This window comes from Mustela nigripes, chromosome 6 (genome assembly GCF_022355385.1).
Source record: "Mustela nigripes isolate SB6536 chromosome 6, MUSNIG.SB6536, whole genome shotgun sequence".
NCBI classification, from domain to species: Eukaryota; Metazoa; Chordata; class Mammalia; order Carnivora; family Mustelidae; genus Mustela; species Mustela nigripes.
The window spans coordinates 65218080-65233538 of record NC_081562.1 but is presented as its reverse complement, the minus strand read 5'-3'; the positions used below and the strand labels follow the sequence as shown (position 1 = coordinate 65233538).

The 15459-nt window shown below is 40.3% G+C and overlaps 1 protein-coding gene across 1 annotated transcript in view; it reads right to left on the bottom strand.

Moving 5' to 3' along the window:
• The window catches only part of OVCH1 (ovochymase 1), a 60065-nt gene that overhangs the window by 19652 nt on the left and 24954 nt on the right, over window positions 1–15459 (bottom strand). The window contains 3 exon segments of the mRNA XM_059404488.1: window positions 6518–6669; window positions 9773–9968; window positions 10412–10484. Of these exon segments, the coding sequence (XP_059260471.1) occupies window positions 6518–6669; window positions 9773–9968; window positions 10412–10484 (421 nt within the window).

The window sequence follows — 15459 nt, the reverse complement described above, 5'->3', positions numbered from 1 at the left end:
AATCAGAGCTCCTGCTTTCAATTTTGGAAGAGGAATAATCAATAATTTATTCATAACACATTTAATTTAAAAATACTAATACTTTGTCAATTTGTATACTTAGAGTACTTAAATAAATAAAATCACAAAGAAATTACAACTGATATCACAGAAATACAAAGAATCATGAGACTATGAATAACTATACACCAAAAAATTAGATAACCTGGAAGAAATAGATAAATTTCTAGAAACAAACAAACTGCCAAGACCAAGTCATGAGGAAACAGAAAATCAGAATAGACCAATTTGAGCAAGGAGACTGAATCACTAATCAAAAACATTTCAGTGAAGAAAAGCTCAGGATCAGATGGCTTCACTGGTGAATTCTACTGAACATTTAAAGAAGAATTAACGACATTCCTCAAACTCTTCCCAAAAATTGAAGAAGAGGGAACACTCTAAAACTCAGGTCAGAACTACCCTGACACCAAGGCAAGATAAGGACACCATAAGAAGGAAACAAACAAACAAACAAACAAACAAAAAAAAAACAGAGGCCAACATCCCTGATGAACATAGGTGCAAAAATCCTCAACAAAATACTACCAAAATACTAGCAAATACTAGCAAAATTCAACAACACATTAAAAGAATCATACACAATGATCAGAGGGGATTTATTCCAATGATACAAGGATAGTTCAACATACCCAAATCAATGAATATGATATACCACATTAACGGAATGAAAATTTAAAAATCTTATCATCTGAATAGTATAAAAAATGTATTTGACAAAATGCAGCATCCCTTCAAGAAAAAACTCTCAGCAAACTGCATATAAACAAAACGTATCTCAAGATAATAAAAGTCATACATAGCAAACCCATAACATCATACTCAATAGTGAAAAGTTGAAAGCTTTTCCTGTAGGATCAGAAACAAACCCAGGGTGCCTACTTTCATCATTCCTATTCAATATAGCACTGGAAGTTTTAGACAGGACAACCAGGCAAAAAAAAAAAAAAAAAAAGAAATAAAGGGAAGGAAGGAAGGAGTAAGTCAGGAAGGAAGAAGCAAAGCTGTCTTTATTTGCAGGTGATATGGCCTTAGAAAATCCTAAAGATTCCATCAAAAAACTGTTAGAACTATAAACAACAACAACAAAAACCTGTTAGAACTAAATGATGAGTAATGTTTCAAGGTACAAAGCAAGCATACAAAAAACCCTTGTGTCTCTATACACTAACAACAAAATGCAGAAAAGATAAACAGGGGATTAAGGAGGACACTTGTGATGGGCACCAGGTGTTGTATGTAAGTGTTGAATCACTAAGTTTTACATCTGATACTAATATCACACTGTTACATTAACTGGAATTTAGATTAAAACTTGAAAAAAAAGGAAATAAAAAAATAATGAAAACAATCTTATATACAAAAGCTTCAAAAAATAAAGTACTTAGGAATAAAGTTACCCAAAAAGGTGAAAGATCTCTACCCTAAAAACTATAAGACTTTGATGAAAGAAATTGATGAAGATGGAAACAAATGAAAAACATAATCCCATGTTCACGGATTGGAAGAATTAATGTTGTGTCCATAATACACAAAGTCACCTACAGATTCAAGGAAGTGCATTTAAAAATTACAATAGCATTTTTCATAGAGAGACCCCCCAAAAAAACAAACCCAAAAATTCACATGGGCCCCCAAAAGACCCTAAATAGCCTAAAAAGCAATCCTGAGAAATAAGGTTGGAGGCATCACATTTTCTGATTTCAAAATATGTTACAAATTATAGTAATCAACACGGTATGGTACTGGCAGAAAAATAGACACATAGACAAATGGGCTCCAATCATGAGCCCAGAAAAACCCTCACATATATAGTCAACTAATACTTGAGACAAAGGAGCAAAAAATATTCAACGAAGAAAGGATAATCTCTTCAAAAATGATGTTGGGAAAACTGGACAACCATAAGCAGAGTGGAATTGAACCCTATTTTATACTTGAAATGGATTATAGACTTAAATATAAGGCTACAAACTGTAGAACTCCTAGAAGAAAACACGGGTGGGGGCGGGGGGGAGAAAGCACAGGGAAAAAGCTGCTTGACATAGGTCTTGGTAACAATTTGGGGGGGGTGATATGAAACCAAAAACACAAGCAATAAAAGAATGAATCAATTAAGTGGAACTACATGAAACTAAAATTCTTCTACACCTCAGAAGAAACAATCAACAAAATGAGAAGGGAACTTATGGGATGGGAGAAAATATTTGCAAATTGCATATCTGATAAAGGGTTAATATACAAAATACATAAACAACTTATACAAACGGAGAACAAAAATGATACAACTCACACTTGTTAGAATAGGTATCAAAAAGACATAAAAGATGTTGGCAAGGATAAAGGGAAACCTTTTGCACTGCTGGTAGGAATGTAAATTGGTACATCACTATGGAAAACAATATAAATTCCTTAAAAAATTAAAAATTGACTACCATATGACCCACTTCTGGGTATATACCCAAAGGATATAAAAACAGGTTATCAAAGAGGTTATCTACACTCCCATATATATCACAGCTTTATTCACTATAGCTGAGACATAAAAACAATCTATTTTTCTGTCACAGGATGAATGGATAAAAAAATATGGTATATACATATATATGACATATATATAAATATATGACAGCAAAAGACAAATATTGTATGATATTACTTATTCATGGGATCTAAAAAAGTTGAACTCAAAGAGGCAGAGTAGATGGATAGTTACCAGAAGCTGGGGTGGGGAGTGCTGGTGGGGAATGGGGGAGATCTTGGTCAAAGGGTACAAACTTCCAGTTATAACAATTCTGGGATTCTAGTATACAGACAGGTTATTATGGTTAACAATACTATATTAGATATTAGATATTTAAAAGTTGCTAAGAAAGTAGATCTTAAGTGCTCCTACCACAAGAAAGATATGCTAATTATATGAGATGACAGAGGGGTTCATTAACTCCACTATGGTAAGCATTTCAAAATATACAGGGGTATCAAATAGTTACACTGTACAGCTGCAACTGACACAATATTATATGTCAATTACAGCTCAATAAAGCTGTAAACAAAAAAAAAGCCTTAAAGCATAGAATTTACCTTTTAAAGTAGACTTTATGATTTTTTTAAGATTTTATTTATTTATTTGACGGGAGAGAGATCACAAGCAGGCAGAGAGGCAGGCAGAGAGAGAGGGAAGCAGGCTCCCCTCTGAGCAGAGACCCTGGGATCATGACCTGAGCGAAAGGCAGAGGCTTTAACCCATGGAGCCACCCAGGTGCCCCAGCCTTAATGATTTTTATCAGCCCCTTTTTTTCTTTGACAGAAGTGTACTTTTTGTCTTCTGATAAAATAAACTGAGCTTATGACATATTTGACATGGCTTTTATGTTATATGAAGAATTTTTTGGAAGAAATCCTAAGGTGGGAATAGGGAGATAGATTCCCTTGTCTGTAATGCAGAACAATTAACTTGTTCTCTGGGCCTAATTTTTTTTCTTTATGAAGTAAGGTTCCACTTGAGACCTCTTTCCAGTTTGTAAATGGTCTGATGTGTCAAGTCAGGTTTGTTTTTTCTTTAAATTACTGATTCATTCAGTACCAACACATACTAAATAAAGATTTTTTTTCTTGCAGTTACAAACATTCCAAGATCCAGAAAGGGCCTAATTCGTTTACTATTGCCAGGATCTATCCCAGGGCTTACCATATGGTAAATATTCAATAAGCAAATGGTATCTGTTTATTTTTAAAGAATTATGTAGTGCCTACTATGAGCTGGGTATTCTGAGCAAGAGAGAGTATAAACAAATTAGGTGGTGATTGGGGCGCCTGGGTGGCTCAGTGGGTTAAAGCCTCTGCCTTTGGCTCAGGTCATGATCCCAGGACCCTGGATCCGAGGGTCCTGGAATCGACCCCCGCATCAGGCTCTCTGCTCAGCAGGGAGCCTGCTTCCTCCTCCCTCTCTCTCTGCCTCCTTTATTTTTAAAGAATTATGTAGTGCTTCCTCCTCCCTCTCTCTCTCTGCCTCTCTCTCCTCTCTGCCTACTTCTGATCTCTATCTGTCAAATAAAATAAATAAAATCTTTAAAAAAAAAGATTTAAAGAAAAAAACAAATTAGGTGGTGATAATAGCTACAAAAAAATAGAACAAAAAATAGAGAATAAAGGCATGTAGTTGTGTGTGCTTACACACTTGTGTGGGTGTATGTAGTTGCAACAACACTTGAGCTGATATATGAGAGATGAGAAGGAGCTGGGTTTTCAAAAACCAGGAGGAATAGCATTTTATGCAGAACTGGTACCTGGGCTACCACCCCAAGACAGGCAGGTTGCAGGGACTTGTAAGGTCAGAACATAATCGGTGTGGCTGAAATATATACGCAAGAGAAGTATGAAAAAGATTGGAAAAGTCAGCAGAAACAGGACATAGGCTACTCGGGGAAGACCGAGATCATCCTGTAGGTCAAAGAACTTGACATTTTCAAAGACAATCTCGAATGCGTCCTGAGCAAAGCAGCACAGAATTCTGCACTGCGTCAGAAATGCCACATCTCTGCATTCCAACATTCTACTTCACCTTCCTAAAGGAGAAATTACATTAGCAGGTCCATTACTTCTAAGCACACACAGGAGAGTAAAAATCAACTACCTGATAGAAATACTAGGGTCCACTTTACCAAAGTTTCTGAAGTCACCTTGCTAGTAACTTGGTGTTCTTTAGCTTGCCACATTTCTTAGCCAGAATCTCAGCTCCTCTTTTCCTCCCCTCATATTGGCAGCAGATTCGGTCGTGCTGCAAAGGGACAGTGGATGTAGCTGAAATAAAGGCCCACCAAGATCACACCTCTGTCATGGACTTAATTCCTTCCCTAGTTCTCCTCTGCCCTCTTGGTATACAGTAAAGTGTTCCCTTAATGTCAGATGCTGTCAAACCTGACAGAGACAACAGAGCCATCTGTGATTCCTTTGATTTGAAGCAGAGAGAAAAGCCATCCCTCAAAAGGGGAAAAATGACCACGTTAATTCAGAGCACTTTTCTATTTGATATTTATAGTATAGCATTTATGTCCTTTAGCAGATGGTGTGAGTGCCCTTCTGAGAGTCTTCAAGTATTCCAGGCCACGTCCTGGCTGTGTGCCTGAGGGCACTTCCCCTGTCAGTCCCATCTACAAGGGAGACCAGCAGTGTGGAAAGTGCAGAGGGACCACGAGACCCCTCCCCCAGCAGCTCTGGAACCACAAATTTGGGGGAAGCAGTATGTAAATATCCCAGCTCCTTCACTCCTCAGATGGGACAAATGTGTTGAGTGCATTTTGCACTGAAGGATTAAGCTCAGTCCCTTTACTGTGGTAGCTGACTTTGTAGAACTTCCCTATACTACCCTCCTGACTTTTCTACCAGCCATGTCTGCACTTCCTAAGCAGACCATCACACTTGAATCTTTGTCTCAAGGTCAGCTTCTGGGGAATGCAAATTCAAAGGCAGAAAGCAGAGTCTGAATAGTACTTGACAACACAAAAGGGGTTAACTGCCATAAACTGATACTCAGTGTTAAGAGGAGACCTTCCTCTTTCTCTCCTCACATTTTTACATGGAAGGACTTCTTCCTATATTAACACCCAGTTTTCTCCCATTGGTTCTTTTTTCTTGATTAAGGTGAAAAGGATCAAAAAGCAGTACAGACTAGAGATTCATCCTTTCTTTCCTCTGTATTCTAGACTGGTATGAAATGATAAACCCAGAGAAGTGTATTGGCCCTGAAGACCCAACGGTTTCTATCAGTAGGCTGCCTCAAATCCAGACTGCTGAAGGAGGGTTACAGAGCATCAGAAATCCTTTTTGGTTGTATCTCTGAGGTCACATTCCTCGCTTGGCTTCGTGGTTATGAAAGCTGGTGTTTTATGATCCATTTGTCCACATTCTGTCTTCCTCTTAGTGGGCCTGAACTTGCCAATAGCACATTTGTTCAACTGACATGTAGATATGACTATTATACCACTTTTGCCTCTAAATATGTGAAACTAAACTACTATTTTGGGATTTGTTTTCCACTTCATATGACAACCAGTTTTTCAAAGTTTCTCATTTTCTTCATGATCACTTTAATCCATGGTAGAAAATTAAATGGGGACACAAAGGAGATTTATATTGTTTTAAAAGCAATTAGGATACACTGACTTAGACTCCTCCTTTGCTTGTTCCTCTTTTCCCAAAGCCTAGCATCTCTCTGAGGCCTTACGTGCTCGTGGGCTCCTAGTCCCCACCTGCTCTCCTGCCTGTAGGCTGCTCTGGCCTCTCAGCAAGTTTAGAGTGAGGTGCTCACTCTTCCTATTGTGCTACTGGCCTTCCAGGAAGGGCACACTGTCGGGCTGCCAGGTGGCCTGTGCCTCTGAGCATCTCCTCCTGTTCTAAGGAGAATCCCCAGCAGACAAGGACTTTGAATCTTCCTCTGAAAAATCAGTCTTCTCACCTGACAGAAGTCTCTCCCTCCAGAGGCTGCTAAGTCAGTACACGTCATCTTCTCCGTGAGCCCTCCTGGGTGAGAGGCGTGAGCACGTTCCCAGACCTCTCTTTCCAACACAAGCACCTGGATCTGTTGGAAGCTCCTTGCTAGGCTGCTGTCTGCTGAAGGCATGGATTCACAGGCAGCTTTGTAATGAAGTAAACCCCCAATTCTGTGAACAAACATATTTAAGTTCAGACTGGTCTGCACTACTGTAGTTCCCATCCCTCAGGTTCACCGGAGCTGACAGGGACTACTGAACCAAACGTGTCTCATGCAGGATGTCTGTTTTCAGGTGTGGCATCTTTGCCAAGGAATATATTGTCAGGAGAACACCACCAGAAACACTTTTTCCCCACTTACTCTTGATTGAAAGTTTAGTGTTTCACATATTGCCACATAAGAATTCATGAAGGAAAATTCAGCAAGACACGAATTGGTATTGGATAGAATTTATGTGATGATACGTTTTTACACAGTATATTTATACATAAAATATCAGTGTGACAGGTTTATACGATTTCCTAATATAAACCAAAATCACATTCCGTTTTCCTCAACTGTCACTGAGACTAATCTCAACTCCAATTTAAAAGGACTAACGATAAAGGCTGTAAGGCTGACAGTGAACATGAAAACACTCATAACTGACCCTCAGGCAGACCTGTGTTAACATGTATTTATGCACAACTTATTCTATCATTTTGGATTCCTAATTTTAAAAAAATTAAAAAGCTAAGTTTAGTATTAGAAATTACCTTACATTTATATAGTACTTTCACAGGACTCCTGCCCACCAATACAACATTGTGAGGTGGGCTGTTTGCACACGTGATCACACAGAACTCATGGACAAAAAAGCCAGAGTTCTGAAAATTAGATCTCACAGCACTGTAGGACAGAACTAGCCATTAAGCCAAGGTTGGCCTCTAAAGTTTCTGCTCGTTTAATGTCCTCATCTAATACATAAATACACTTAAGGTATTTAAAAACTCTCTTTTCAGGGACCATCCCCACCACTGTTCTTTACTATGTCTGAAAATTGAGAACTCATTTTCTCTCAGATTGGAAGAATGAATTCTTTCACAAGTTTCTAACCACCTCTCGGTTGTCTGATGGTCATGGAAGTGGTGAAGGTTGAAGGTATCAGAGAATGGGTACATCTATTCAAGGGCTTAGAAGCCAGTCAAAAAATATTTCCTGAGTGTTTACTCTATGCCAGGTAAACCTGTAGCTCTGGGGCACGGTGGTGAATTAGGGAACTGCTGCCACAAGGTTTCACCCTAATGCATGAGACCCACCTGGAGAACGATTTTTTTTTTTTAAATTTTAAGGATTTTTAAAATTTACTTATTTCAGAGAGTGTGCAAGCAAGAGCATGTGAGTGGGGGATATGGCAGAGACGGGGAGAGAGAGAGAATCCTTAAGCAGACTCCCCACCGAGCAAGAAGCCCAACATGGGGCTTGATCCCAGGACCCTGAGATCATGATCTGAGCTGAAACCAAGAGCTGGCTGCTTAACCGACTGCGCTATCCAGATGCCCTGGAGAATGATCACACACGCTAATGTCAAGTACATTTCTGGGTAAGGAGATGATAAAACTGGGTCGTGCCGAGAGTGATGGAAGGGCAGTCCTGAAGCAGCAAAGTGACTGGAGGAGGGAGTGCTGTTGGAGCTGTGAGGAGAATGAGGAGGAGGCAGCTGGGAGAAGAGCAAGGGGGTTCCAAGCTTCAGAAAGTAGAACAGGTCTTGTGTTAAAGAGAAAGAAAGAAGACCACAATGCCTAAAGGGGACAAAGGGAGGAAAAGAAGTTGGAGAGGTAAATGGAGGCCAAATCACATAGAGTTTTCCAAGCCAGACTAGCAGTACAGATTTTATTCTAAATGTTTAAAAAAATTTTTTTTCAAAAATTATCAACAGAACCAGGCTGATTTTAAATCCTAGCTTTGGGGACGCCTGGGTGGCTCAGTTGGTTAAGCAGCTGCCTTCAGCTCAGGTCATGATCCCAGCGTCCTGGGATCGAGTCCCACATCGGGCTCCCACATTGGGCTCCTTGCTCGGCGGGGAGCCTGTTTCTCCCTCTGCCTCTGCCTGACATTCTGTCTGCCTGTGCTCGCTCTCTCCCCCTCTCTCTCTCTGATAAATAAATAAAAAATCTTTAAAAAAAAAATATAAATCCTAGCTTTGATATTTATTAGTTATGGGATCTTGGCAAGGTACTTAACTCTCTGAGCCATAACATCCTCCTTTACAGCCTGGGGAGGATAAAATCTTCTTATATGGTGGTTGTGCAGATTTTAGGAAAATGCAATTTGGCTGCAGGTAGTACAGAAAGTTATGATCGTGTACACTGTGCATGGTCAAAGATGAATTCCCCTCTCCCCAAGCTCACAGATTCCAAATAAAGGATACATAAACAGAAAGAAAATGTAAAAGAAAATTATACAGCAAAAAGAGGCAAAATGCAAATGTGAACCCAATAAGATGGACTCTAAGAACTCTAGCCTCTAGCCCAGGGTTCCTTAAACCACAGCCAGTGGGCCAATTCTGTGCCAGCCCTGGGCTTATATAGCACAATCTGGGAACTAGTTTGGTTTGTACACTATTTTAATTACAAAAAATTTTTTTATTTGACAGACAGAGACCACAAGCAGAAGAACAGAGGAAGAGGGAGAAGCAGACTCCTCACTGAAAAGAGAGCCTGAAACAGGATTGATCCCAGGACCCTAGGATCATGACCTGAGCCAAAGGCAGACACTTAAGCGACTGAGCCACCCAGGAGGTGCCCCTGGTATGTACACTTAAAAAAAATTTTTTTTTAAATACAAAAGAACATTTTATGACACATGAACAGTATGTGAAATTTAGATTTCACGAACAAACTTCTACTGGAACACAATCCATTCTGTTCCATAAGTATGTATATGGCTGCTTTGCACTACAATGGCAGAGTTAAAGAGTTGTGACAGAGAACATATGGCTTGCAGAGATGAAAAAATTTGTGATTCGGCCCTTCACAGGTCTAACTTAACTATACTTAGTCACCCTAAAGGAAAAATATAAAATAGCTCATTCTCTGATCACTTAAAACCAAATCGAACATGGGTTCTAGCTTTCAGAAGGAAGAAAGGCTAGAGCAGATATTGCTTTTTATCATCTCCATGCCAAATTTGCAAAATTAACAACTGGCAGTCCTGTGTAGGCAAGAGTAAAACATTTACCTTCACTAAGTCTCCCCCAACCAGTCACAGCACAAGTCTTCGAGGGAAAGAGCGGCTCCATGCTTTGTGGGAGACATACATGCCTCACGATGGAGTTGAACTCCAGAGGACAGCTCAGCTCTCTCAGGGCGACGTCAGAGTTATGATTCCGTCTACCAAAGGCTTCTCACACCAGGATGTGTTTTGCCCTTCTCACCTCTATCAGTGGTGAGTAAGGGAATTACAAGTTCAAGTCAATGAGTCCAACTCCTTCCCCGCATAATAGTCCAAAATAAACCTTAAATCTCCACATTTCCATACATCAGCAGTGAAGGTGACTCTGTACTGAGTTTAAAAGGGCAATCTCTGTTTATAATTTGCAGGAGGCCATGAACCACTCTCTGAGGACTGGCCGTTCTGGAGAAACTAGGCCATGTGCACCTGTATACACAGACCTCAATTTGCACTTCCTGACCTTCCTCCCTCAATTCTCTGATTAAACTGTGATCTCAGATTGTAGCTTTAAATGTGGGTATAAATGGTAAGTGTAAAGGAGCACTAGAAGATGAATACTTAATGATATATTTTAGCTAAAGGCCTTCCCCGGCATGTGGTAACACTTAGAATACCAGCAGAATTGTCCTTAGAAATATTTCTCACCTGCTCAACTGGTTCCTTCAGGGTTCTGTCATGGTGTCCAGTGACAATGGTCCAGAAGAGAGGATTATTTTTCCTGGAGAAAGAACCAGGACAAAGGTCTGACATGAAGAGACATTTTTCACCATTTGGTCTAATCCCATGTGGCTCTACTGACAGGCAATGAGTCTAGTTCAGCCAGATGTCCTACCCACTCTTCTGTTTGGTGCCTTTGTGTGGCCTCCTTGCTGGGAAGGTACACACCTCCTGAGCTACCTAAAGAGTTCTAATTCTGTATCCTGCCCCTTTCTTTTGGCCGTAAAATGACTTTGGAGACCCCACCAAATATCACCAAAGGCTAGTTTTAAGTTGAGAAGGAAAAAAGAGAAAGTACAGCTTAATTTAATATCACAGTATAAGAATACATGAAGGGGCACCTGGGTGGCTCAGTGAGTTAAGCCTCTGCCTTCGGCTCGGGTCATGATCCCAGGATCCTGGGATCGAGCCTTGCATCAGACTCTCTGCTCCACGGGCAGCCTGCTTCCCCCCCCCCCCCCCCCCCTCCTTTCCCCCCTTGTGGTCCCTCTCTGTGTCAAAAAAATAAAAAAAATCTTAAAAAAAAAAAAAGAATGCATGAAAAAAAAGGGAGGGGCACGTGGGTGGCTCAGTCAGTTAAGCATCTGACTTTGGCTCAAGTCATGATCTCAGAGTCCTGGGATCGAGCCCCACATCAGGCTTCCCACTCTGTGGGGAGACTGCTTTTTTTTTTTTTTTTTTTTTTAAGATTTTATCCTTTTATTTGACAGACAGAGACCAAAAGTAGGCAGAGAGGCAGAGAGAGGGAGGAGCAGGCTCCCCGCCGAGCAGAGACCCCCGATGTGGGGCTCGATCCCAGGACCTTGAAATCATGACCTGAGCCAAAGGCAGAGGCTTTAACTCACTGAGCCACCCAGGCGCCCCTGGGGAGATTGCTTCTCCCTCTTCCCACACCCAACTTATGCCCTCGCTCTCTCTTCCCCTACCTTTTCCCTCTCCGTCTCCCCTTCTCTCAAATAAATAAAATCTTTAAAAAAATGAAAAAAACCCAACATTCATAATAAGTTAGCTTCTGGCCTATATTTTAAAAGTATCCAAACATTATCTTACAGGAATACATCTCAAATTGTTATCTTTAATCAAACTACCAGAATTAATAGAATGGAGGTTTAAAAAAATATATCAGTTCACAAAACAGGTAAAACTCATCCACATTGTTGCTTTGGGGGAGGGGCAGATGGTTGCAAGAGGCATAAGGGGGCTGCTGGGTGTTGGAAGTATTTCATTCCATGATGTGGGCACTGGTCCCAGGGGTGCTCCCTGTGTGCAAATTTTTCTAACCATAAACCTGAGATGTGCACTTTCAGTATCCTTCAAATGGATGTTTAAAAAAAAACAAACTGAAATCCACATCCCTTAATCTGCCACATTAAGACTTCCAGGTGAAGAAATAGCTGAGGAAAGAGTCCCTTAGTTGTCACAGATATTCTGTCACATCAGCTTTAAGATTCTTCAACTTTTCCAACTTGTTTCCTTTGGAAAAGTCAAGTTACTGCACTTATTTTTTCAGTGTGCTATTCATCAAAGTTTCTTCATACACGTAGGCTTCTTCTCTAGTCATAACCATGCTCATTTCAATTCCTCCCGTGAGGGGGCTGACTTACTCCTGTGTTTCAGTGTGCATTTATGAAGGGAGCGCCTACTCAAGTGAAGTGCTTGGCAAGTACCCTGCAGATGGTAATGACTCCATAATGGCAGCCATTAGTGCTGTTATTATCCGCCATGCACTCTGACAGAAGGATTAAACTTTATTTTCAAAGTCACCCTCTCAATTATTCCTTGGTAGTAAAGGAACTTATTTCTTAAAACCACTCTACTATATATAGAGGATAGTGTGCACAATAAAATGAAATAATAAAAATCATGGTATAGTTGATAATGTAGATTATAATTTCTAGTGATGCTATAGGTGCACAGTCATCAAATATCCTTTAATTTGGTGGAGAGCACAACATAAAAAGCATCATGACAGAACAACATATATGTTATGAGGCAACAAAGCCTGAGTTTTTCCACTAGTGGGAGGATAGCTCCAAGTAGCAAGTGATAAGTTTCTCCATCCTTCCTGGCTCCTTACTCATAACCAAGTTTCATTTCTTATATCCTTAGGGTCTTATCCCCCATCTAACATCAGATGTCCCCTTGGGTCCCATAGGACACTTCTGCTTTGGGAGAAGAAAGGATCACTGCTGAATTACAGGGAAAAAAAAGTAGCTGGAACTGGGGGGAAAAAAAGTAGCTGGAACTGGGGAAAAAAAAAAAGTTTTTTTTTTCCCAATGTATAACTGCAAACTGTTTTTTCCAATGTATAACTGCAAAATGAATACAGTCCCCTCAAGTGAGTTAAAAATCCCAAATGAGCACAAAGACTAGTGTGGAACAGCAAAAGAAGAACACCAGTTTTCCTTAAGTTTGGGACATTACCTGGAAATGGATTACAAACACAAATCCTCAGGCCCCACATCAGACTTACAGATTCAGAAACCCTCCCGGTGATTCTGGCGCATGTTACAGTTTGAGAACGAATATTAAGAGCAACCAGTGCCAGGCAAGCCATGGGAGGTGATACGATGTTGCTGCCAGTTATCTTGAATGTCCTTGGGGTGCTACCCAACAAGGTCGGCTGGTCTGGCACCCAGTGACCTTCAGCAAAAATGATGTCTACCTCAGCTCCCAGACGGTTACATGTCTCCCTGGCTGGCTTATCCCACCCGGCAAACTTCCATTATCAATGGATTTGGATACGCAGAAGCCACTTTCAATGGAGGATGGAGCCCTCAGTGTCTACCAGGTCGATGAAGAGGCCGGGAGAAACAAAGCCATGAAGGGAAGTAATTCAGAGTTCCCACAAAACCAGGGCACGAGTGGAACATACCGCCTTTGTTACTCTGGCCTATCAAACACTTCTGGTGTTAAGAGCCATACACTGCAAGGAAAAAACATTTCTTTGGTGAAAGTAGTTAGGCAACTATGAAAAGGTGAAAAATGAGTCCCACAGACATTTTTCCATATCACTATCAATAGAAAGCACAATGTCTTGTGCAAAAAGTCATAAAACAATATATGTGGTATGTACAAATACTATAAGCTATATGCCTGTGTGGTTAAATGTTAGTGGAAAATCAGATAATTAAAACATTTTAATATTGATCACCTCTAAAGGGGAGGAATGGATCATGAAATGGAGATAGCTTAGATTTTTCTTGATAACTTTAACAGCCTTTTCCCACAAGTATTACTATTATAAAAATCTTTTTTTCCCCCAAAGATTTTTATTTATTTATTTGACAGAGAGAGCGAGAGCACAAACAGGGGGAACAGCAGAGGGAGAGGGAGAAGCAGGCTCCCCACTGAGCAGGGAAACCCATGCAGAGCTCAATCCCATAACCTGAGATCATAACCTGAGCTGAAGGCAGAGGCTTAACTGACTGAGCCACCGAGGTGCCCCATAAAAATCTTTTTTTTTTTAAAAAGAAATCACTGATGAAATTATACAAATACTCCTTTTGTGGTAAACTTAAATGGTTCACAAACATTTCCGGCTGATTGTACTTACCAATCTCAACTGACTCACCCAGTTGAATACCTCCCTTATGAAGAATGGTCTTGCTATGATCTGTATCTTGCTACAAGGGGTCTGGTCCATCACACAAATTTAAGAATAGATTATTCTATTTGACAAGGGAACCTGCCAAAACTTCTGTGTCTCAAGCTTTTATACTAATATTTGTTTTCTCCAATACATTAATTCTTACTAATTAACCACTTACTATTGAGGCTTCTTTTTCATGATACACAAAAATGAATTCTGATAGAATTATTATAAAATGGGCATCTCCAAGGGAGGGAAGGCTAGAGTGAATGATGTGGTATTAGACAGAGTTGGAAACATCCACATGACCTCATGTTTAGCTTAATGTAGATACAGAAAGAAAGCTAGGTTTATAAAATGGATTCGTGTGCATGGCTCTATTTTCTAGCTCTGTCTGCTGAGAGAACCTAGCACCATAACACCCTAGTAGCAACTAGTACACTGGCCACTGAGATCTTAATTTCTCATACCATTCTCCAATAAAATAAACCAGAGCTCGTTGGAGAAATGACTGATTCCAGGACTGAGCAGGGAACATGTAAGATAAACATGGATCATTCTGTAGTGTCACAAACGGACACACACGAAAGACACTGTAAGAGCTGACACTGGTCAAAGCTGGAACCATCTGAGCAAGAGAATGTTAGTATTTTATATAGTATTATGTTGTATTTTAAACTAAATATCCCCAAGTCCATACTGATATAAACAAATTATTTGACAAATAAATAGAGAAGAGACATAGCTCCCATATAGGACAATTTCCAACAAATTATATAAATACTCTCCACTCAGGGAGGTGGAGCTTAATACCCAGAGTCTCAGCTGTCATCTATACTAAGTGACTTGCTTCCAAAGAGTAACTGTGGAAAGAAGGAAAATGTAACTTTATGATGGAGATTGGCAAACTCTGCCTTAGCCACAGTCACCATCAGTGACAAGTCATGATGACAACATGTGACCTTCAAGTAATATAATAAGAATGGCATATTACTGCTGTGGTTTTCCTCCTCTAAAACCATAATCCCAGTAAAACCATGAGGAAATACCAGACAAACTCCAATGGAGGGACCTTCTACAAAATAACAGAGGAGTACTCCTCAAAACTGGGAAGATCATACAAAACAAGGCAAGTCTGTGATACTTAGAGCCAAGAGGAGCTTTATGTGACATGCCAACTAAATGTAATATGGTGTCCTGACTGGCAGAGGGAACAGCAACCACAGACACCTGGAGACAGGAGCAAGGGTGGTGTGTTTGAGGAATGGGGCTGGCTACCGTGAGCAAGCACGACAGTGGTTCTTGATCGAGGCCGTATTTTGGAATCAGGGAAGAACCAAGATGCCCTTCAATGGACGAATGGATAAGGAAGATGTGGTCCATA